At 35.1% G+C, this 26202-nt stretch overlaps 1 protein-coding gene across 1 annotated transcript in view; it reads right to left on the bottom strand.

The window, feature by feature from the left end:
* Positions 1-256: 256 nt before the first annotated feature.
* Positions 257-26202, bottom strand: part of LOC131766365 (solute carrier organic anion transporter family member 1B3-like) — a 48034-nt gene continuing 22088 nt past the window's right edge. The window contains exons 5-15 of the mRNA XM_059080563.2: positions 25720-25841; positions 24536-24682; positions 24246-24344; positions 21679-21915; positions 18409-18573; positions 16869-17064; positions 13430-13595; positions 11061-11245; positions 5782-5846; positions 1686-1803; positions 257-626 (exon numbers count right to left, since the gene is read on the bottom strand). Coding sequence (XP_058936546.1) covers positions 431-626; positions 1686-1803; positions 5782-5846; positions 11061-11245; positions 13430-13595; positions 16869-17064; positions 18409-18573; positions 21679-21915; positions 24246-24344; positions 24536-24682; positions 25720-25841 — 1696 coding nt within the window. The 3' untranslated portion in view covers positions 257-430. The remainder of the gene's footprint in view (positions 627-1685; positions 1804-5781; positions 5847-11060; positions 11246-13429; positions 13596-16868; positions 17065-18408; positions 18574-21678; positions 21916-24245; positions 24345-24535; positions 24683-25719; positions 25842-26202) is intronic.

The following is a 26202-nucleotide window of genomic DNA, read 5'->3' as shown; positions in this document are numbered from 1 at the left end:
ACTGGTTTTGGATCTTGTTTTAAAAAGAAAGGTATTAAGCTTTTCTTCTTATTTAGACTATTAATTTCTCTCTTCCTTTTTCACCTCTACCTATCTTCTAGTCACCGGTTTTATTGCATTACAATTACCTGAGCAAATACTTTTTCTTCTATTACATATTAACCATACCTTTCACTTTAAATTTGTATGGATCATATATTCTAATCTTAACCACAAATGCATAGTCACACCTTTACAATGAGTACTCCCATTTTTTCCCATTTATAGTTTGTTTCATTGTCATAAATTCATAGGTTATTCATTGTTCCATCATTAGCATAGAATGTGAAAATTGTCAGTGAAAGGACCAGGAACTGCTCAAAAATAACATCCTACTCAATTAATGCAATGTTAGTTGAAAACACAGCAGCAGCAGAATTTTTTTCTCCCCTTAAATATGTGTTTCACGGTCCACTCCGGCATCACTACTTAACGGTTCTAAGTTCACTTCGTTCACAGATTTTCTTTCATTTTCTGATGCCTTGACATCTTTTCCTTGATATTTTTTCTTCATAACACAAATTAATACAACATATAAAAGAAGAGCTGGGAGTTTTAAGCCTGTAGTCAAGCCAAAGAAAGTATTTCTGAGAAAAGAGAAAAAAAAGTCAGTTTTTACTTGGAATTGGGTGTAACACTTTACAGTGTTGCTCTTCAGTATGCAGAAGGCCTTTGAAAAATGATGTTTGAAATCTTACATAAAAATATTGAAGTAGCAGTTTCAGTGATTCTTTTGATTGGAGCATAAGAAGTTTGTGATTATTTTTAAAGGACTATTAACCCACAGAAACTAAGGATGGTTCATGATCTGCCCAAGTGCTATCCGTAAAATAAGGTATATTTGGAATGTTTAACTTTCTCAGAGACAGATTAGTTCATGTGTAATGAGAACAGATTATAAAGGAAATGAACTGACTGTGAGATAATCAGATTGAATCCATTTATACGGAAGCAGGAGCCAATGATTACCTTATAGGCTTGCTGTCTACGAAGCCCTGCCCTGTGGTCTACTGAAAAATTTTCACAAAGCCACATAAAATTACCTAGTACTTATGGTCTATTCCAAGGATTCTCAACTTTGATTGAACCTTAGAATCACCTAAGGAGATTTTAAAACTCCCATTCCCCAGACCACACCCCCTGACCAATTGAATCAAAATTGAAATAAGTATTTCAAAATAGAAATTAACATTTTTGGGGAATTCCCAGGTGGCCCAGTGGTTAGGACTCCATGTTTTTACTGCTAAGGGTGTGGGTTCAATCCCTGGTTGGGCTACTAAGATCCTGCAAGCTGCATGGCACAGCCAAAAAAAAACAGAAAGAAAAAAGAAATTAATATTTTTTAAAGCTCCTCAGGTGATTATAATGAGCAGGAAAGATTGATGACCACTGACCTGGTAGGTTGGGAAGCACTCGCCTCATAACATTATTAACTAAATGTTGAGAAGCTTTATGCAAAAGATACTTTGAACAATTATTAGGTTTAACCGAATGGAATTAATTCTATAACTGAGTTGTTTACAAAGTTTATTAAATGGTAGCTACAATTCCTAATATTATTATTACACTGAAAATATCTCATTCTTTAGTAATTAACATAGTCAAAGGAAAAAATCAATTAATGAAATATATTTATGACAACTTACCCATATAATGTGGAATTGTATATCCGACAAGACCCTTGCTTCCCGTAGTTGTTGACAGACCACTTCATACAAGCTCTATCAATCAAAGCCCCAAAATATATAGGAGCTGGAATTCCTCCTGCAACATGAGATGAGAAGATGTCAACCCAAGGAACATGTTTCAAAGGAAACAGTGATATTCCACACTGATACATTTTGGATTATGTAGATATTAAAAATTTTGGAGGACCTGTCCATTGATTTGGCCTAACTCTCCTCAAGAATCAAGATTATGAGGAATCTCCAAAGTTCAAATCACATACAATAGCATAGACATCTTTTATCTACCCTCACCATGCCAACACACATAGGGAAGATGGAAGATTATATGCCTGTACATTGTTCTTCTTATAATGCCAATTGACTTAAGCCTGGTTGGTAGAAAGGAGAATGTTGTCAATAAAACATAGAAGTCATATTGGTTCATATGTAATTTTTCTTAGGCAAGGACAGCTAGAATAGCAGGAGTAGAGTTATAACTTCACAGGGAAAGGGAATATCTCTCAGCTCAATTGCTGCAAAGGCAAGAAATTTTTCAACTCGATTTTTAAGTAAATTAAGAGCTGAATGCCAACACTAGGACTTCCTCCCCAGAGAAGCACAGGCCCAGCTTCACTGAGTGCTAGGCTCCTGGTAGGCTGTGCTTTTTTTTTTTTTTTTTTTTTATGCCTCAGGGCTCCACTCCCACCTTCTTGGAGTCATGAAGCATTTTCTCTCCATTGATTGTGCTCATTTTTCATACCACCTGAAGCAGCCTGGGCTGTCCAAGGGCCTGTGGTGCTGAATTTTGCTTCTGTTGATGTTCTGATCATAATGATGCCTAGGTCTCTCCAGTGGCCTGTACCTAACACAGTTTATATTTGTAGTGTATGATTTTGCAGAATTTGAGGATTTTCAGGAACACACATGTTGTCTTATAGCAGAAGTGCCCGTCTGCTTTTACTGCTATTTTAATAAACTCTGACTTTGACTCCTAGTTCTGAGCATTGGTAAGTTGACCAAATTTTAGAGATATGCTAATTTTCAAATTTTATATTGTTACATAAAAATGATAGTGATTCATAGTTTCCAGTTTTGCCAATTCCATTTACTTTTAATCAGTCTGAATTTTCTGAGAGTGAGAAATCTTAGAATGTCAAGGAACTGGTGTCTGAGACGAATATATCTGAGGAAAACTGTTACTGAGAAACTGGATTAGGAATTCACAGGTTTTTACAAATCTAAGCCATTCCTTTGAAAAATGAAAAATATGTGCCAACAATTTATTTTTCTTATATAAAAATAGCACTGGTTTGATCAAACTTAATGAATTAAATGTTTCAGGTAACAAACTTGGTCTTATATTATTGAAAATTTAAAACTTCAGATAACTTGTTTTCCAATACCTATTTCAGTTTAATATACCTTCCACAATTTACATTGTATTCAGACAGTTGTTTGTGACTGGACATTTGGTCCTCAGTATGTATTTTCCCCCTAGAAGAGTTAGATTCCATTGGGCCATATACTGGACATATCAAAATAGGATGCTTACAATCGGAATAGCAAAATTCCTTTTTTTCTATTTTACGTCGCTAGGAACTTCTTCTATTCTCAATCTCATTTCAGCATATCAGAAGGAGTACTAGCTCCCCAAATTCTCTTTCTATCTGCTAACTCCTATGGCTTAGATTCTAGGAGTGAGGCATCTCCATTGGATCTAGAGGAACTGCCAGGATTGGACAGAGAGCTACAAAAGACAAGGTAGAAACTTTAATGCACATAGCTAACCAAAAGAAGGCAGTCTGAAAAACTGCTTACTGTATGATTCCAACTATATGATCCTCTTCCATAAAGTTTGCACTATTCCTGCCAGCTGGAAATAACTACCCTCTTTAGAACTCTTAGCACTTCGTAGCTCACTCACAGCCCTTATCATCCTGCAGTACCTCCATCTTCTTCTCTCCCATACCTTTTATATTTTCTCCTTTTACCTTTGAGGATCTGTGATTTTCTCCCAAATATACTTCCTGGACACCTGCTCCATTGTAATTTGGCCATAGTTATGCTTCTTTCTTTTGCTTGCAAGAGTCCCAAGGATTGATGCCCTCCCGTTTCATTTTCTTTCAGCCACCAGTGGTTGCCTCCAGGCCATGATCAGTTGCCTACCCCAATTCCTAGAGCAATCATGTCCTTTTCCTACTTCCCAGGAATAAGCATGTAATGTTAACAGGTCTTAAAAAGAGGTAGCACAGGGGTTAGGTTAGAAGTTGTTAAGCTAACAACAGGAAACCGTATGGTATAAATGGCAAATGGCAACAAAGGGAAAAGGATAATTTTCTAAATCTTGTACTAATCACCTCATCTGAATATTTAGAAATAGGCCTTTAGCCTCTAGATTCTATAGTATTACTCTTTGACAGCAACAACAAAAAAACCCACAACTTCCTGAGCTTTCTTTCATTCAGAGCACTCCCCATTCCAAGATGCTCAGTTCTAGAATTTTAGTTCCCATGAAACCAAGCAGAACCCTGTGAGCCTCCGCAAGTACAAAGGTCCCTCCATGTCCCCTGCCTCTTGTTTGTAGAAAAGATGAAGTCTCCCAGGCCTTCCTGAGTCACAAAAGAGCAAGCTCAAGCGGTTAATGATTAGGACAACAGAGTCACAGAATCTTTCCAGTGTCTGATGTACATCCCTGAGTTGTTTTGCAGATACCATAACTGCCACCAAAGAAAAAAGCTAACCGCCTAATGACCAGACTATAGCCATGCCATAAGCTACTCCATCTATGGCTAGCACAATTCCAAGAACTGGCTTCAGATAATGGGATTAACGTTATTGCTCATGATAATCTATATTTTGTGGGCATCAAAATAATTGTAGTTTACTCTTCCTGTATATGTAAGTGGGCAACTAAATTTATCAGCAAAAAGATACTACAGATCCATGTCGACATCTTCCACTTTAAGAATACAGTGCCCTATGTCGGCATGAAATTATAGAAGATGGACTTTCATCTCTAATCCCATGGAATGGAATGATGTCTGACAAGCAGCTCTTTTGCTCCTTTTCTGTTTGTCTATTTCTGTTCCCCTTAAACCTTAATTATAAAAATCAGGTCACTAGGTAACATTTAACCTAACTCCTGACTTGTGCTCTTTAATGCACACCATGCCTTGCCTAACCTGTTGATTCTTTTCCTAGATTAAAAGAAGTAGGAATGAAGAATTAAGTAATTAAAAAATGATTGACTCTCTACCCCCAGTGCCCCCTTAGCAAATTTGCAAGCAGACCACCGGGCAAGATAGCATCCAAAGGAAGATCAGGAGTAGTCAGCAGGTCTGCATGAAGTGAAAAAATGATGAAGAATCTGACCTCCTACCTTAATAATTAACTGAGATTATTTCCCCTTTTTTTCCCTTTAAAAACTATCATGGCTGAGCAGAATCTTCAGAGATGGTTTTGGGATGAGTCTGCCTTCTTCCTAGATTGCTGGCTTTTCTGATTAAAGCAACTTCCCTTTCTACCAACACTTGCCTCTCAAATATTGGCTTTTGAACAGGGAACAGCCAAACCTGAGTTCAGTAACACACATTCCCTTCTGCATTTTAAATTTCTATTAAAGGTTATCTGCCCCAGCCTTAGAGAACTAGTCTGAGGGACTGTGAAAGTCCTTCTCTGTTGTTTTGCACAATCTCCCAGGCCTCCTGAGCTGTTTTGGGCATTATCCCCCTCAGCATAGAAGGAAGGTCCTGCACTCTGCATATGGGAAGAAATATTCCTAAGTCTTAAATTCTTGGAGACCACTGATCTTTGTTTTAGAAAGGATATAATACAAATATGATGATGCCTTGTTCTTACAGATTGATTCTAAATAGAACTGACAATGAAATTCTCTTTTAGGTCATTTAGTTCTCCTTTATCTCATTATTTTTCATTTACCACAAACATTAAAATGATATTTTACTTATACCTTTTTAAAGAAACTTTCTGATAATTGGAAATCAATTACATTCTGTCTTTGAGCTTTGACATGAAAATTTATACCTGGAATTTATCATCTACATATTTATCATACCTAGTGTTCGAATAGTTAGTGAATGGAAACCCATGGCAAGTGATTTCAGTTCAGGTTCAACATTTCTGAAATAAGATAAAGGCAAAGCAACATTAAGCATCTCTAAAATACCAGATTGAACTAAGTATTAAAGCATTTCTCAGTGTTGTTCTTCATGATCTAATGAAAATCCTCAAGTGAAGAGCAGATGTTATTTAAAGTTATATTTTCAGTTGTTTTAGAAGGCAAACATCTGAATGATGTTAACAGTTCTTATTTCTTTACTTATTCAATGCATTACAATTTCAAGACAGTTTTACAAACATTTCCACATTTGATCCTTAGGAAATCCTGAGATAGTGGTTGGAATAGACTTTATGATATCTATGAAGACTGATTTCGTGTGATCTGTTTAGTTGACACCTGCCATATGAGAGAGCAAATACTTTTATGTAGGTCTTGGTCTGAGCAGAACTCTTTTTACTACTTCATTTCTATCATTGCTGTTAACAGAAAAGTTGACTAATATGATTCATAAACTACATAATATAACCAGGAAGGTCAAAAAAGATATCTGTATTCTACTGTCTAGTGTATTTAAATGTCATTTTAAAGGTAGCAAATACACTTGTATCCTCTCTTAGAATTTAACTCACTTTTGCATTTAGAAAGTTATTTCCACAATTCCATATTTCTATGTTCCATGAGTTGATGATACAACCAACTCTGTAATAACCTAATACATATCAAGCAAAATAAATGACCTGACTGCGGTGGCAAGATGGGGGAGGGCGACTGAGGCTCAGAAGTTCTGTTTTTACTGAAATATTGAATTAACTGATACAAAGGTTTATTTTTTTTCTTGAATGACTGTATGTGTTCAGAGATAAATAAATTTAGTCATTCAACAGACATTTGCCATGTGCCTCCTAGGAGACTCTATGCTAGTCTTTGCTATTGATATAAAGAGATAAATCATGTTTCATAGTAACTAAATGCCTTAGATAAGTCATTCAACCTCTTTTAGCCTCAGTTTCCTTATCTGCTAAGTAGTCTTATCTTGTGTGTTGTGAGGATACAATGGAATAAGCTAGCCCTCTAAACCTCAATTTTCTTTACACGAAGTTGCCCCTTAAGCCTTTTAGGGGAGCTACCCTTGAGTGAGATTCCCAAAAGTGTTCAAGAAAACTTATAAAAGTCAACAGGATAAAAAATGAAATTAAACATAGCGTAATAAAAATTAAACACAGCAGAGTTATGTATTAAGAGAGAAAATGAATGGAAAGGGTTTTTTCTCTGCTTTTGCTAAAGACAGGGACACTTCCACTAGCTGAGCTGAGGGCACAAAACACTATCCTTGAGGGCAGTGAAGCCATGCCAGTAAGTAGATGAGGTCATGTTATTCAAAGAGGTGGTTTCTTCCCTGAGGAAATTGTCATGAGGGAATCAGCCATGACAGTTAACTAGTCCAGTTAGCTGTCTCTCTCAAATATCAGATTTCTTAAAAGCGCTTTTGGGAAGACAGAGAATGCAGTTTGTTCCTGGTTGAATTCTCTGTGACAAGTGCCTGAAGTGTCACTTTTCATTGCAGTTGATTTTTTAAAGGATGCATTTGGCTTACAAGCCAGATGCAATAGAGGCAAAACTGAGATGTTTGTTATCAACTTGCATTTTTACCCAGGGAGAGGGCTAGTGTGTCGGAGAATTGAGCAGACCTGGGGATAGTGATAATATCTTCCTGAAAGGGAACTTGATATCTTAGACAACTCAGTGGAAATGATAGACTTACGTGGTATAATGACACACAACACACATACACACATATACAGTGACAATCACACACACTCCTACGTTCACATGCACACACACTTACAGACCCTCATGCTCATACTTACATGCACACTCTCAACACACACACACACACACACACACACACACATTTTTATCATGTAAAATATAGGTCACTGCAGCATGTGTCCTACCTCAATCTGATAGTGATCAGCTCTGTATTTTGATCAACATTTCTCAGGATGGATTCTCCACAAAAAGCACCTCCTATCATAGCCTTCTGTTTTCCCTGATTCTGTTCTTGCCTCCCAAAGACATATTTTCCACCCCACAGCCAGAGTGATCTTCTAATTGGATAAGATCGTTGTATAATTCTACTGCTCAAATCTCTCTGCTGGCTTCTTAATACAATGAGAGTAAACTCCAAAGTCTTTAACGTGATCCACAGGGTCTGTGTTATCTGCACCATGCTTGCTCTCTCATTGTATTTCTTACCTCTTTCTTCTTCGTACAGTCCTCCTGATCTTGTACATATCAAGTATGTTCCACCTCAGGACTTTTACCTCCACTGCTACCTTCCCTGGATTGCTCTTCACCTGTTCATATCTGCATGATTTGTACCTTCAATCTTTTTTCAGGTCTCATCATATGACTTTCAATGGAAGGTATCTGAATTAGTACTGCTTCTGCACCCCCTCTTCTTTCTTTGCTTTTCTTTTTTCCTTTTTTTTTTTTTTTCCTCATCAGGTTATTCTCATCTATGGTCTCCCCTTTCCCACACTGGGAGCACATCAAGTCAGGCTGTGGTGACAGTGGAATGGGGATCCTAAAGCAGACCCTGCCATTGCAATTTAAAGAGACAGAGGGTAATTAAAACCCTAGTTAGTGAAGATGAAGTGCGCCTCCTGCCTCACCAGAAGTTAGTGATGGACGGCTCTGCCGAGGGCCTGAGCAATGTACTAAAGACTTGGTTGTTAGGCTTCTTAATGTTTAATTGTTTTGGATGCATGGTGATTAGCTAACTGCATTTTACTGGAGATGCAGGCCCTTGACCTGGTGCGGCTGGAGGTTCAGATGCTCATGGAATGTTGTGGTCTAGTTTGGTGATCCATCTCTTTCAATGGCTCAGACAGGTGATTGAATAAAAGCCCCCAGAAAAGCACTTGGAAGGCTAATCACACTTTGTAGAAGTGCAGTAGGATGCTTATCATGCACATCCAGATCATAGCTTTAGCCTCAATTATTCTATAATATGTGGATTTCTTCACAACTTAACTATTCTTGCAGAGAGGGTGGCTTTCACTAGGAGGAAAGGGGCTCTTATGATGAATTGTCTTCTATAACTTCTGTCCAATTTCTAAAGATTCACAGGGTTGGTTGAGCTTTCAAATTCTGGGGAGGGAACAGTCTGAAACTACCGTCTCTTTAAAACAGTGTTGTAAAAAAATGTTTTTGAAATTATTTTGAAAAAAGTTTTTTGAAATTAATTATTCTTGCAGAAAAGTTGCAAGAATAGTACAAAGAATTCCTTCCTCATTCCTGCCACCTGTATTTCCAAGCATTAAAATTGTATTATCTTTTCTATATTTTTACTCTGATTTTTTTCTTCCTAATGCTTAACACTTCTTTTTTTTTTACGTATTTACATGCTTATTTATTTATTGTTTCTTCTCCTACACCCATCCACTCTCCCTCACCCCCACTGAAAGCTAATGAAAGGAGGGCCCTTATCACTTTTGTTCACAGTTCCATCCTTGGACACTAGAATCATGCCTAACGTATATACTGAATGTATAAATATCAACATTCCTGCTTAGTCTAGTTTTAATAATAGCCTTATGATGTAGGCATTGGGAAATCGTTAATAGACTGAAGCTTATATTTTTCTTCCACAGTCTGCCTCACAAAAGTTCTCTTTCAATAAAATCGAAGGTTGGTGAGAAATCAATAAATGTTTTTGATAAATGGTAGTGTTGATCTTATCACTTTCTTATTAAGATAAAATCATCATCAATGTTGTAACAGTTATGTCTAAAATTCTTGTTCTCCTCATGAAAAATTTTAAATTAAGAAGCCAAGACTTGAGATGCAAGCTAATTTGGAGTTTTGAGACAACTTCCTGTAATTTAATGAATCTGTAATTTGGCAAATACGGAAAGCTTCTCCTTTTGAGTAGACAGTATTTTATGTTAAGGTAGAGCTTTATCTGTGGAATAAATTAGTATAAATAATTTGACAAGATTTAAGGGTCATTGTGGAATGTAAACAACTGTAGTCTCAGTTTACAGCTTTATACTCAGTTTAAAAAACATGAATACATTTGTTTGCTTTCCCTTCTATGTCACACTGTTGGCTGACCGTGAACCTGTTGCTAACTACTTATGTCTTAAAAGTATAACTAGAGGTTAACCCAGATCACCATATTTACACATATATATTTTAATACCTACGTGCAAGTCTTTATATGCTTTCACTTTTAGGTGATTGAATGATTAACTTCACCAACAGGCCTTGTATTACCTACTCCCTTCCTACCCCTGCAGTCTTACCTTGTGCCATCTGTCTCACTCAGTATTTTCCAACCAACTGGCTTCTGTTCACTCCTCAAACACATCAGTTCTTTCCTGCCTTGAGGCATTGGCATATAGCCCCTCTCCCTGTAAAGTTCCTCACTTGCTAACTTTAACATACCCTCTAGACCTTTAGATTGTGTCACTTTTTTTGAGAAGTATTTTCTGAGTCCTCTTCCTCACAGTTCCTCACCTCAATCCTAAATTTGTTTTTCCTTTTTCTTCCCTTTAATAGCACTCTTTTTTTCTTAGTAGTACTAACGATAATTTGTAATTACGTGTTTATTTTTAAGCTTATTTGCCTTACATAAGTCTTTCCTGTTATACTCTAAACTGTTTGCGAACGGGTACTTTATCTGTTTTATTCACCATGGAGTATTATTCACCAAGTGTGGTCTAAATATTTGTCTAATCAGTGAAGAAAAGAATGAATATTGCTCATGTATTTTTCTTTTCTCTATGAGGGTATTTGAAAGACTAGGTCAAAAGCCATTCTTTTAGCTAGGATTAAAAACTTTGGAATATCATAGGCTGTTTATATTATGTGATCTGGTTCCCCAATTTTTTTTTTCAATGGAATCATAGGTGATTCACTCTGACAGGCCCAACAGGGTATAAGGTATCTCGAAATGAGAAGTTCTTTTAGAATCACAATGGGGATTCTTTCACATTGAGGCAGTTGTCGATCAGTCTTTGTCTTAAAATTCTCATTAAGAGGAGAAAGTACGGAATCTAGATTTTGTAGTGGCAAAGGTCAAGGCAAAATTATTGTTAATTATGCAGTGAAGTATCACAGTAATCCTAAGAAAATGCACTCTTAGAAAATTTAAATGTAACAAAATATGAATTGGGGTTCCAAATATATTATGGAAAAATATGCACATTATTAGGTGTGTTTATAGTCTAATATATGTAAAAATACTTTTAAAAAGTAATACTCACTTAAAAACCAGCATGATATTTGAGGTACTTCCCAATGCAGAAGAAAAAAAGATAAATATTTGCACTACTATATAAACGTAAAATTTTCTTGTACATTGATCATTTTTGGGGCATTCACCCAACTTCATTGAGTTATTTCTGCTCTGGAAACCATTTACTTCCACACAACTACAGTTATGAAACATCTGAAAAATAGTTTTTGAAATATGACAGAATATATTTACAAAATATGACTGGGCTATAAATATATTCTATTATATTTAAAGACATCTCACTCCTCTAAGCTAAAATATTTACAGTTTTTAAAGAAAACATTCTAACAATACAGCTGTTTAAGAATTGAAAGGCAAAATAGTTTCCTGGATTCCTTTCTAGACAAGAAAGTGTAATTTACTATTAACTTTTCATACATTCCTAAATTAAAAATGAGGAAAGAATAGAAAAAAGTCATGTCTGAAACTCTGTAAATTATTTTCTCATCAATATAAAATGTTTAAATATTTCTCTACCACTCACTTTTATTTTCTATAGCACACCTACTTACTCTCTTTAACAATCTCTACAGAGTGTTAGTGACACTCCCTGGGTAGGATTGCCTAGGGAATCCAGAAAATATAGTAGTTTGGGAGAGGTCAAACCTGGGCCTAGAGCCACCCATTCGAATGGGGCAAAGTCCAGGGCAGAAGGGGCCAGGCACGGATGCTAGAATTCCACTTTTGCCAGCAAATACAACATCTGATTGCATAATGACAGATTATACGATAGATGATGCCATTACCAGAGAGATTCAACACAACAGAATACCCTAAAGGTTAGAACACAGCTGGAGAAAATTTAGGAACAAATGATTTTAGAAATTTAATTTGGCAGGCAGTTTATGTAGCTAGATGGCTTTAATAAATTCTGTTCTGAGTCTAGGCTAAACTAAGGTTTGAGGGAAGTTTGAACCCATTAATGCTAAAGACCAAATACTGAAGGAGGAACAGGGGAAGAATTTGAATTCATACTTATCTGATGACCAAGCTTTACTTTTTTTAAACTAAGAATTGTATGGAGAAATTCTTTATGTAGCAAGCCTATCGGCCAATAAAACCAAACTTAAGTACAAAGGGCATTATTTTGAGTGATTAAGAAGGGATGACTTATTACTAAGAATTTGGTAAAAGAACTCCGCAGTGGTCCCTAAATGGTAAAGTATTAAGAAGATGATGTCTCCGTAGTAGACAGAGCTCTCTTTAGGATTCTAACATCATGTCTTTGCCAGCCCTTCACGCATGGACAAGGTGGGACCATAGATTAAATGGGGAACTCTCAACGAAAGGCACTATAGCCATGCATATGAGATACGGGTTTTTAAGTATAGTCTTAGGGCCACATTTGTGCAAATTTATGACTCAGCTTCAAAGAATCTAGGTTCTTCAAAGTTCTCAGTGACCTTCTTTAATGCAGTTAGTAGGACTCTGGGCAAGAAAATGGTGGTAAAGTTTGAAAATCAAAGACAGGAGGATGTGGTAGAGAGCAATGATCATAGCTGATAATATTGCTAATATTGGTGATAGGAAAAGGGCCCAGGAAAATGGTTCCCCAACTTTATGAGATATTCAGTGGATTGGAAGCAGAATAGAGAACACCATATCTGATGCTCAGCTATTGGAAGTTACTCGGGGGATTGGGGAGAACTCACAATTTGCATGGAAGGGGATATTTTGAGTGAAGAAGACATTGGCACCTCTATGGGAGATGTTAGCGATAGGTAAGCAGAATATTAAGTTATCCTGCATAGGAGGAGTGCCAACCATGAAAAAAATCAATATTGGAAGCAAAAAAATTGGACAGTCAAGTGAACATGAAGCCTTGATTAATTTCTTGGAAAGTCAAAAGGGTATTGAGCCTCAAGATAAACTCTCCAGAATCTATATGCAAGATTGCATATAGATGGTGGTTCTGGAAAGGCACCTAGATTGACAAGGGGTTGACTCAGGATTTTCCCCTAGCATCTGAAGGGTAAAGTACTTCCAACCTAATGGAAATCATATCCTTTAGTCAAATGAGGTGCTTCCTAGAAATCATAAATGTTTTTAAATTTCAAAAGGTCATAGTCTTATAAACGCAAGAAGAAAAGTTGGGAGTAATCTCATGAGAATTCAAGCAATAGAAAAACCTGATTGTGTCTCAAGCAGGATTTTATGTGAGGCTTTGTTTACACATCACAGCCATCACAATGACAGGCAATAATGGGAATCTTTTTCTATCTTTTAACTGGTGATCTTCGTTGTAGAAACATTTGGTAAGTAATTGTCAAAGTTTAAGTAAGTTAAATCAAATCTGCAGTTTTGATTAAGGAGAAGATAGTAAAAAGTAATACTCACAACAGACTTTTTACTGCCACTTGAAGATTTGCATCCTGCTAAACAAGGTGATATGTAAGTTATTCCATTGTCTCCACAGAGTGGTTCCCATTGACTTTGATCACAATTGCAGTCAGAGTTGCAATAAGAAAGTGGTACATTTATATGAGATGCCATTGGATTATTTCTGGAAATATATGATAGACATATATCAGAAAGAGAGAGAAAAGAAGAAGAAGGAGAAGAGGAAGGAGAAGGAGAAGAAGAAGGAGGAGGAGGAGGAGAGGAAGAGGAAGAGGAAGAAGAAGAGGAAAGAGAAGAAGGAGGAGAGGAGGAAGAAGAGGGAGAAGAGGAAGAGGAAGGAGAGGAAGGAGAAGTAGAGGAAGGAGAAGAAGCAGAAGAGGAAGGAGAAGAAGAGAGGAGGAGGAGGAGGAGGGGAGGGAGGGGTAAGGGGACGGGGGAGGAAGGAGGAGGAAAAAAAGAGAAGGGAAGGGAAAGGAAAAGAAGGAGAGACGAAAAGGATATGAGAAATAAGGGAAAGGGTTGTCTTTAAATTAAATAGAGATATTTTGCTTGTCCAAAATGGCAAAGTTTATTTTTAGTGCTTATTAACTTTTTCACCCTTTATCTTTACCCAGACATGATTTATGATGTAGAAAAAGTAAAACATAAAAAAGAAACCAAAGAGGATAGGTAAGACATAGACAACAGGTCTTTGTGATTCTGTCAAAAAATTACTCAAAAATCACTTCGTTTTTCTGAGAATTGGTTTCTGTTCAGTAGGGTAATGGCATTAGACTAAGGTTCTTCCCAGCTCACTGTAAAGTCTCATGAATCTGTGAATGTTAATTAACTAGTTTGAATTTTTAAATCTATATTTTAACTACACAAGGAAAGAATTCAACGTGGTCAAAGCAGAATCCTTAAGGATCAATTTTTAAAAATCAAGAATAATAGAAGCAGTTGAGAAAGACTAGAAAAACTTCATATGCTTTTTAAATGAAACCATAACAAAGTTTATAATGATTTACTGTAAAACATCGTTGTATTTATAAAATATAATCTTATAATATGGCTAAAATTATTAAATGGATTATTCATATAATTAATTTTCTGCTTACAGATTTTTAAAAAATTATTCTTTTGTTTTTTGGTAAAAATCTTGATAAATTATCTTTGAATGAGAAAGTAATTTTCATGAAGAAAGAAGAAGGTAGATTCAGAAATTCTGTAATCAGTGATTTTACTAAAAGCATTTAATACCTAATCCTGCTTGGGGACACACGATGGACAGGGAGTGATTTAGCATAATGATTAATGACTCAGTCCAGACATTTCAATCAGACAGTCCTGTGTTCACATTAGGTCTGCCACTTCACAGCAATGTGACTACTCTTTCTAAAATTAGATTTGCCATTTGTAAGTCATAAATCCTCATAGAAATGTTTTTGTAAAAATGTTAATTTAGCTGTTCTCAAACTTTCTGTCCCCAGCAGCCTGTCCATTCTTGAAAAGTATTGAGGACCCCAAGGGTTTTTTTGTTCAAGCGGGTTCTACTTATTGATATACATACTCTACTAGAGATTAATAAGAAGAAAAATTAAGTACATGAGAATGCTGAAGCACACATATCCTCAGCCAACAGACTGATATTATCATCACATATCTTGTAGCCTTAGAAAATATCTCTATACAAGCACAGGGAAGTCTGTTCAACACTCTGTAATAACCTAAGTGGGAAAAGACTCTGAAAAAGAATAAATACATGTATATGTATAACTAAATCACTTTGCTGTACACCTGAAACTAACATGACATTGTTACTCAACTATGCTCCAATATAAAATAAAAATGAAAAAAAAAAAAGAAAATATCACTATATACTCATTAGAAAATGAGAATGAAAAAGAAAAATACTATCTTGGTATTAATATAAAAATAGTTTAGAATTTGTTGACCATCTGCAAAAGTCTCAGGGACCCCTGTAGATTTTCAGACCACATTCTGAGAACCTCTACAGTAATTCATACTCTAAAAACTTACCCCAGTGACTAGCATTGCATAAATGCTACATATATTGATTCTGTTAATAGCCATCACTTAGACTATGAGTTCCATGAGGGCACTGAGGTATCCTATAACTTTTTTGACCTTTAGGGAGGCACTCAGTGAAATTTTATTGAATGAAAAAAGCCCATAGAACTCTAGCTGCCTTCTTATGAATAGATAGCACAGTTACTGTGCTTGTCTCAGGGAACTGGCTTTAGGTTAAAGCCTGTATGCTTGTGCTGTGAAGTAGCATCGTTCTGGAGTCACTGTATGACTTCAAACAAGTCACAGTTTCTCCGGGTCTCAACTAACAAAGGAAGAGTATATAAGAGGTTCGGGATGCATAATCTCCAGGATTCTCTTCCCTCTAAAGTTCAATGTTCTAGGTACTCTGTATTTTGATATACCAGAGTGAGTGGTTGTCAATAGGAATATTCAACAACAAACAGGATTAGGAGGGAGTGGGGAGATAATTCAAGATTAAGTTGGCAAGTCTCCAAGAATAGGATGATGTTTAGGTCAGCAAATGTGGGAAGATTCGACAGGTTCAAATTGACACCTCCTAAGACCCAGAGTTTAAAAGCTCAAAGCCAACAATAAGCAGTGCTAAGGAGCATGGTTACTAAACTGTAAGCCAAGGATCTTTGCTTGTTGCTTGAACGTGAACCTTCCAAAATTTAAATTGTTGGCTGTATTCAGGAGATGATAAGAAATCTGCACAGGAATCTTGCCCTTGATTTGGGGTAGAGACTGTAGTACTAGGTATACCGCACAATGCGTGATAATAATGAAAAGTAAAAGTTTTCTAGGTCTAATATTGCCATTACGTATAGAGTATTTATCAATTCTACTGCTAATGAAGGCAATACCAGAAGAGACAGAATTAGCTTGCAAAAAAGGAGAATTCAGTGCAATGTACTGGTTTTCTTATAAAGATAATTGTTAAACATCAAAATTAACTGCAGATAAAGATTGTTCAGTCACTTTTGGAAAATGTCATTTATATTTCTCTCATGATTCATCCAAGATCATAGTGATTAGGCTTAAGAGTTTTGGAGTCAAAACCTTCAAATCTGAGTCAGAATCTTAAATTGTTAGACATGTAATCTGTGTATCTTTCTAAGCCTTGCTTTCCTTATCTATAAAATGGGGATAAAAGTACCCATCACTCATTGTAAGCACCACATAAATAATAATTATTACTATTACAAACTATATGGCTTTTCTTTAAGGAAGGAAAGAAAAGAACTTTTTGAGATCTTAAGAAATGAATGTTTTAAGGATTTATAAATTGAAATTTCTCTCAGTTAAAAGTTTAGTTAAATTGCCATCTGCCTTGTTTGCCTTACTTTCTTTTACATTGGATGGTTTATATATTGTGCAATTAGTATACTGATATATATATACACACCCATCATAGGTCAAGGTTAGTCCAGCAACTGATTTGTTTTCACAGATTAGCGCAAAATTTAATAAGTGAAATAGGAAGGACAACATATGGCTACAAAGTGAAAATTTCGCAATTCCAACCAAAGTAAATTTGAATTTTTTAATGATATATCCTCCTGTAAACATTCCAGATGCAAAAGTTGGTATGGTTATGAATCCTAGAAGAGAAAAAATGTAATTATATAAATATGGTTATTCTGAATGTCTTTACACATGAAACACTGTATATCAACCAAAATCATCCCATCTTATTACTTTTTAAATAGAAGGCTGGCAGTCCAGGATGGAGGTAGAGGGTCAGTGCACCATGTGGGGGACATAAAAATAATTTCTTCCTGCCAATACTGAAGGTTTAGTTTCCTCAGTAGCAAAAGTCAGTGACTGAGAATATCTGTATGTCTGAACATATGGTTTTTATAAGGTACTTTTTGTCCCCTCCTGGAAAACAACAAAATATCATCTTCCTGTCTCTGAGACTTTTATCTTACCATCTAAAACCCTTTGCATTTCCTTAAAATGAAGAGTTCCCATCCTTAAAAACTTACTACAAACTTGCCCAGTAGTTTAGATTTGAACACTTAAATTAATATCTCTTCTTTATTCATCTAAACACACACATACCCTAAGATGATAAACAGGTCTATACGTGATCTTAAAAATAGTTGATTCCTCTTATAACTTTTCCATTTCATTGTCTTCCAAGATTGATTAAAGATGAAGATCCCTCTAACAAAAAAATTAGGCTGAGAACTTTATTAGGAGTTAAATTTACAGTTTTAACTTTTATCTTAAGTTCAATAAGCACATCCTACAGAATTATTTTTTTCTTGTTTACTTATGACCTATTCACATATCACTTGATAAATTCAGCTTAACTTATCAAATATTGGGTTTCTACAATGTGCTGGGCCCTGTACTGGGTATTCTACTGCTCTTAAGAATCTTATATTATACAGGGGGTAGGGAAAGAATAATATGAGAAAACCTTTCCTTCATAAAGAAGTCTCCATGTGTCATTGGAAACAGATACTGCAACAAAAAACCTCTCTAAAATACGAGATTTGTATTGAATTATATAGATATCAATGATGTGTTTAAATTGATTTGTCTCCTGGATACATCAATGTCCTATTTTTTGTAAGTATCTGGGTCCTGGTTCAAAGTCCATGAAGGATAGAAGTATAATAATTACATAATAAAAGGATTTTCCTCAGAATCTCAGCACTAGATTATAAGATCCAGTTATGCATATATCATATCTACATGTTCCATTCACATGTCACTTTTCCTTTGGGAATTTATCTCCTCAAGAATAACATGAGCTATAACTTCAAATGCAGGACAATGATGATATCACAAGACCCATCGATTTGATAAAATTTGAAAAAATAAATGAAAATTATATTTAATAAGATGTGAAATTGCCTTCACAACAAAATGTCACTTGGAGCTCAGTGACTCAGTAGCATAGCATTTATCAAGCAAACATAAACAGGTCTTACCAAACAAAATGCTAGTCTCAGATGCTGACTGGCCATACTGCTGTTCTACATATTTGAAGACATAAGTAATAGTTCCAATATGGCTGCTGGCTTGTAGCAGTGTCAAAAATAATGTTATAACATACAGGGGATTGGTAAGGATGTTTTTCAAGGACTGGAAAAAACCTATAAAAACATAGAAAGAAAATATTATAATGCAGCTTACATATATATTAATATCTTAATCTCGTAAATATAATTTATATAAGATTTAAAATTCCATAAATATGTAGCACAGAAAGTCAGAATACCCTGCAATCCTACTAACAGTTTTTAAAAATATATTTCAATTTTTTCCATATGTGCATTAATATTTATTTAGTTAGTTCATTTTACTCCAAAATGGGATCAAACATACATGCTGTTTTAGTAAGTGCTTTGTTCGCCTCGTATTTGGTTATTCTTAGCATTCTACCATACAGCTGCATACATCATTAGTTCATTTATTCATTCATTTAGCAAACGTTTGGTTTTTAATTGGGTACTAGGCAATATGCTAGGCACTCAAGAAACAAAAGTGAATGAAATGCCATGTCTCTTTTTTATTAGCACTTAATAATATAATCATCATATTAATAATATAATTATTAACTGGAAATTTATCTTAAAGATAGTATAATCCAAAGCTCACAGAAATAAGAAGACTAAGGTTCAAAAAATCATAAAGGTCAATTTAGTACCAGGATTCAGATCTCTTTTTTCCTGGTATATAGCTTTTCTACCATAAAATACTGCGTCAGTAAATCTGGCAGTATTATCCATCAGCTTTCTTAAAGACATATTGTGTCTCAAGTGACATTATGACAACAGTAGGGCAAAAAACCCATGCCTACAAACAAGTGTGTAACAAATCTATCCCTTCTGTACCTAGCAAGCATTATGTGATCTGGGTCTATGATCACAAGGTTAACCAGCTGCAATGGGAGTTAAAAGTGGAAGAAACCACTTAGAAAAACAGTTGGAAGTATCAGAGCCTAGCAAGACAGAACCAGATACGGTTACTGAGCTATGGATGGTGTGGACTTTGAAAGATCTTGTGCTGTAGTACTCTAAAGGTTTCCATTAGATATGGTCAGAACCAAACCTTCTATCCAATGGTAAATAAGAAATAGTTTCATCTGCTTATAATAACAAGAAAAAAGATTAGGGCAAAGGGCATAGAAGGAGAAAAAAGAAGATGTAAGGAAATGTGTAGCAGGAATAAATAACATTTTAAATTGTTAGGTCAAAACGCTAAACTTCTCTCCATGGGACTCCCCAATCAGGAAGGACGATTGACTTGTGAGTCATTCTAAGTGAGTTGTGATGTTTGATCAAAAGAAATAGGGTATATGGGCTCACCAAATCATTGAATTTTTGAGGTGAATGAGAACTTGGATGTCACCTGAACTTCTACACAATCATGATCCTCTATATATCCTCAATAATCGGATCAATAAACAACTCATTAAGCTATCTCAGAAAGAAATTGCTCATTTTTGGACGATTCTCCTTGTTTACAAATTGTTTTGTAATAAACTGATATCTTTCTTTCTTTCTAACCAACTAGTCTTGTTTCTACTCAAATTAGATATATTATTTTCTGACTAAATGTTCTTAGTTATTTCATCCATTCCTAACAGCACATAATTAAGAACCTCTTTACTATCTTATTTTGGTCACTATCTTACAAACACAGTTGATAACACAGATGATGTTTACAATCGCCCTACTTTTGCATCTTCATTATCCTCTCCATTTGGGGGAGGCTCACAGTCACCACGTTCCTTACTTTTAGATAATCCGCTACTTTTTATGGATATAATTTGCTGCAGTGTGAAAATAGCATAGACCAAATGAAAATTTATTAGAATGGTATTTTTAGTGTGCATGTTAAATTTCAAAGGCTCCTAAATCAGTGGTGTGCTGGTAAATGTTTAACAACTGATTCTTGGGAAAACAACGTTGATTTGAGTATTTCCCAATTTCGGTAATAAATGGGGTTAACTTCTCCGATCATGGCCAATTTCAAGCTACCAATGTGACTGAAAATTTAAGTCTTCTCTGATGAGTCAATAGAAGTCACACCATTGCGTTCGGATTAGAGTGATGGAGAGGAGAAAGTAACAATAAAAGGAGTGAGGGGAAGAACTGATGAGAGGGAGAAATTGGGCTCCACCTGACAAGCTCTAATGTCACTTCAACTTCAACTTGAAAAGGTTGTCAAGGGTTCAGGCATTGCTCTGCTTTGACTTACTATTCCACCATTTCTGTGCAATCTGAAAACTGCACTATTAACATTGTTTCAACTATCTTGCTCTGACTGCTGCTGGATCGGCCCCCAAATTACTGCTCCTAAATTGTTCTCCATTAGCCCTCGGGGCTTATGTTTGAAAGGAAGGACACTATCAAATGGTGGAGGGCTCTTATTCACATGACTGACTACAATAACCTTAACTACTACTGTTGCTCGTACTTCATTTTTTAATATTTAAGTAAGCAATTTTTTTCTATATAATTACGAAGAAAATAATCTTACTCTATCTAGAGAGAAACTTCCTCTGATTTGCTTCTCCATACTCCATGTCTCCACCTAAGAATAGTTAAGCTGCCCAATTTATAGGCACTCATAATTGTTTATATAGGTACTATATGGCAATTGTCTATATATTTTTTGGTACAATCCCATTATATTGTAAATACTTGGAAAACAGAGGCAATATTCTATTACCAGAGCATAGTATGCTTCCTGGTACTATTTGTGGAAGGAAGGAAGGAAGGAAGGAAGGAAGGAAGGAAGGAAGGAAGGAAGGAAGGAAGGAAGGAAGGAAGGAAGGAAGGAAGGAAGGAAGGAAGGAAGGAAGGAAAGAAGGAAGGAAGGAAGGAGGAGGAGGGAGGGAGGAAGAAAGAGAAAGAAAGAAAGACCTTTTAATCCTTATAGTTTGTACTATGTAATTTGGAAATGAATATATACTCTTTGGTTTACAAATAACAGATATTTTTAGCCTTTGATTGGTTTCTCCCTGATAAAGACCACAAGCCTAATCCCCTTCCCTTCAGAGTTGATATGTGTTCAGAAAATATTTACAAATTTTAGTAAGAATCTTAGAAGAATAATTTAGCCAAATTTAGTAAAGAAGAAAGCGAACTTTATTTAGATGACTTGAGTATGACTTATTATTTTGGAATATTCACCCCTCCCTTTCACTGGGATTAACAATTCCAAATTGACTGTAAATGTGAAATACTTACCAGCTACAGTTTCACTAACATTTTGCCCCTGCTTGGTCAAATGAGCCATTTGACTCTTTTCCTCATTTTGCACAGGCAAAGATACTGAAGCTTCTTTTTCTTTCTTTGGTTTATCCAAATTTTTGGGCAAGAAAAAGAATGGTATAGAAGAAATAATGGATATTAGTCCAGCCACAAGGAAACCAAGCCACCACGCACCAACCCAGCGAGAGTCCTTAGGAGTTATTCTGATAGTGCCTAGAATAAAGAATTAGAAGCCAGTCAAAAATCATTTTGAAATGCAAGAATTTCTGGTAATAATTGCTGTCCTCCATAGATGAAGAAAGTAAATGATGTTTCATCAATTCTGAGACACTCTTCTTTTTTTCACACTTTTTATCTTTGAAATAAGGGTAAGTCTAACATTTAATGACATCTTACAATTGCTCTTGTCCAGGAGTCAGTCATGACATTGTTGTCATTGCCTGAGCCTGTGTGAACTTGGTGGCTTTTCTGGTGACATGACAACAGTGGCCACCATTGAACAGTTGAAGCCTGCAAACTATTTAAGGGCCATTTATGGAAAGCATGATACTCATTGTCTGAAAACTTCTATTGGCACCATCTCCTGAGGTCAAGAAAGCACTAGCAATGAAATTTACAGCGCTTTGCAAGAAATTCTCAGAGCGAATAGTGTGGGTTTTTTTCCCCCCTAGGACCTGCATTTCCAATGCCTTGACAGCACAGAGGATGATAATGGTGAAGATATACGTATAATGAAAATCTGAGTTTAAAATTTAGACTCTAAATTTTAGGTTTAATTTAACCATTTTATTTCAATAATATTTCTCTTTAAAGCTGTGTGAGTGCCATGTATGTGCTATATCTAAACAAGTATAAATGAGCTGTTTCAATAAATATAAAGTTTCAGTATATATTTAAATTTATAAATATAAACATTCTAATAAGAAAGCAGCACCCCCACACACACCCCATAGATGTTTGAAGCACAATAATGGTGTTGTTACTCTTTGATCTATAAGAATACTCTTTAATGTGAGAAAATATTGACTTCATATATAGAAATAAATTATTAATTCTATTTACTGAAGTGGTTTTCAAATATGCACAGTTCTGAGCTTAAAATTGATTTACATGTTCATATTATTCTATAACCAGCAACCCTGACAAACTGCAGAAATGATTGATAAAATCAGTGACTCCATCTACATGCCAAGTACTTATTCATCATCCATCAGAAATGTCATTTTGATAGCATTTTGTTGTGTTCTATCCCTGGTGTACACATAGGAACTAGAGGTCATAACCTGGCTAGACACAGCCTGCCAAAGTGTTTCCTTTTGTTCACACATTGTTTTAAAAATTGAAAACTTCCACATGAAAATCTGGATTCCAGGATTTTTTGGAAAACCAATCAGAAGATTTTGTCAATGCTGGATCCAGATTTCTTCATGAAAAGGATAGATTGAGGCTGGGCAGTACATGCACTTTCAGGTGTGTGCAGAGGGCAGTTCACCGCTACCAATTCTTCCCAGTTTAACCACCACACCGGGCACTCTTTATTCACTTATGTTATCTCGTTGGCTCCTTTGGCATTGGAGTTTGCCAAAATGTACTTCACGATACGTTTACATCATACCCATAACTGAATAAGAGAAGATATAATAAGGCCTAGACGTTCAGTGCTAGAAATGGGATCTCCATGGACCTAAATACTGTGAGTAGTGATTTCTGACTATAGAAAAGAGGTTACAAATCTATCATTCTAAAGACTTTAACCATTTATTTCTGGGTGCTTAGTGATTAAAAACAAGGATGAACCCGGAAATGAATGAGTAGAAACACTTGGAATGTGAAACTACTCTAATTCACACATCCAAAATAGAAGACATAACACATTCCATCAGGTCCATCTTTTAGCTTTATATTAAAATACTTTCAGATTGTGGTTATTACTGGTCTGCTGTGATGTCTACTCTATGTAGTCCTGGTGAAATATAAAATCAGATTTGTTTATTTCTAAGCACTAATTACTTATCATACGTTAAGACAGGCATTATACTGTTATGTTCTAAAAGAGATGGAAGATCAGTGACACAAATATTTATGGCTTATTGTGACAAGGGCTACAATAAAGGCATGCTCTTGGTGATTAATAGGGACACTTAACTTGGGTCCAGTAGGAGGTGGTGAAGTAAGGCGTCTCTGAAGAGGAGCCACATATTGGAAAATACTTTAAGAACTATGCAAATAGAGATGGGAGAAAGGGTAAATGTGGGGAAGTGACATTAGTAGGCACATTGAGAGACATGCAATTAGTTTGCAATTATTTTGGGTGAAGTAATCTTAAGTTTGTTAAATTTTCTTATTTTATGCTTAGTTGTAAAAGCCTGATGTAGATAGGAGCTGAATTTTATTTTTATTCTAGTTAGTAACACATTACCTATTTGTAACTTTTGACAATTAGTAAGCAAAGGGCCACTGAAAGAGTGAATTCAGTTATTTGAAAGAATGGTGTCATGTATTTGAAAAGCATTATCATGTTACCTTGTTCTGATTGTACTTACTCAGATCTACGTATCCAATATCCACATACATTTTAGAAAACAGAGATACGAGTAAAAAGCCAATGATTGGACCAATCATTGTTACTGCAAACAAGTTACCTAAAAATATTACAAAACATTTTAATCAAATGCCAATAATACATGGTTCTTATTCCGTTTTTTTAAAGTAATACAATACAATATATTTCTCTCAATAATTTTTTAAGTAAAAGAATGAGTTTCGGAGCACTGTTATTTCAAGGTACACCCGGGGAAAGTAACCATAAAATCTAGTATTTTCTGTACCTTACCTAAATAAAAAGAAGAATGTCCTTCTTTAGCAAAATCATCGATGTAAGAAATCCCCAAGGGTGTTATGGGCGTTTCCCCAATTCCACGAAGCATGTTACCCAATAGAATATATATCCACATGTGTGACCCAGATTCCTTCTCCCAACCTACATAGACAAGAAAGTGTTTTATCTTAAACATTAATTTTAGCATTCCTGTTGAAAAGTCAACTAACTTAATCCTTTAATTATTCCATTTAAGATTTTTTTTGCTTTTTTTCTAATTATAAAATGATTTATAGTCACGTTACAAAATTTGACAGTACAGAAAAGCACAAAGAAAACAAGTAAAATATTATCTGCCATCCCTCCACACACAGAGTACCACTTCTAATGTTTGTTTATATCTTTCACATTTTTAGTGAACATAAAAATATGCATAATATTCTTTATGTTCTCATATCAGGATTTTAATGACTGCATAATAGTGTGCTGAATAAATTTCATCAATTTTTTCTATATACTCACACAGTATTTCTAATTTTTCATTCTGTTAAATAGGGGTGCCATGGCTATAATGATAAATCAATCCTTCTGCACATTCCTGATTATTTCCTTAAAATAAAGCAATAAAAGTAGAATTGCTGGTTTAAGCAGATGTGCATATTTTTGTTCTTTACCATATTGAAATTTAACCTCCAAAAGAGAAATTTATACACTCCCCATAATAAATAAAGTGTCTTTATCCTCTACCTCATTTCTTTTTATTTTAAATCTTTCCTATCTAGTAGGTAGAAAAATCTTTAACTAGTACTATAATTTATAATTAAAACTTATGGTTTGTGTTATAATAGGTAAAAAATCTTTATTTGGTGTAATAATTTGAATTTTTCTTAAAGAGTAAAGTTGTTTTAACATTTATACCACTTCCTCTTTATATTAATTGCATATATTCTTTGCCAATTTCATATCAAAATATTCCTCTTTTCATATTACTTCTAGAAGGTCTTTATATATAATATATATTAACACTATGATTTTTGTCTTACATACATACATAAGATGCAAATGATTTTCTTATTTGTCTTTTAAATCAATTTGGCTAATGGATATCACAATCATTTTTTAATGATGTAATTAAATTTTTAAATTTTAGAATATTTATTAGTGACACTAATATTCACTAGTGCCAGTTCAATTCTTACCTTTTCCCACTATCTCCAGTGATGTTCTATTGAGTAACAAATTTTGATTAATCAAACAAGTTGATAAGCTTGATGTTGAATTCTCTGATGGATTAATAGGGGTGTCTTTAGAATACCTGTAACTGTAATAACATCACTATATTTACTGAGCATTTTCATTTTTCCCAGAAATACAGAGGAATTTTCCCCTTTACTTGCACCATTCTCTTCTCCAAATTATCAGGATACGCTGTCAGTTTCCCAGCTTATATTTTAGGAGTGGTGATGGGTAACAGTGAAATGGGAGTGTTCACTAAGAAATATCATGCAGTACTCCCCAGGCAAGGCGGAGTACCATGTTCCTCTCATCCTAGCAGGGCTTATATTCTGGTCAACATATGAAATATCTTGGTTTCATGCTTTTAAAAAACTGCTAACTGTATTTATCAATCTTTTGAATTATCTTCAAAGATGGTTACAATCTAAAGTTTCAAAATCAATTTA

The sequence above is a fragment of the Kogia breviceps genome, chromosome 12 (genome assembly GCF_026419965.1).
Source record: "Kogia breviceps isolate mKogBre1 chromosome 12, mKogBre1 haplotype 1, whole genome shotgun sequence".
Lineage (NCBI taxonomy): Eukaryota > Metazoa > Chordata > Mammalia > Artiodactyla > Physeteridae > Kogia > Kogia breviceps.
Note: the sequence above shows the minus strand (reverse complement) of the source record. Positions and strands in the feature narration are given on the sequence as shown.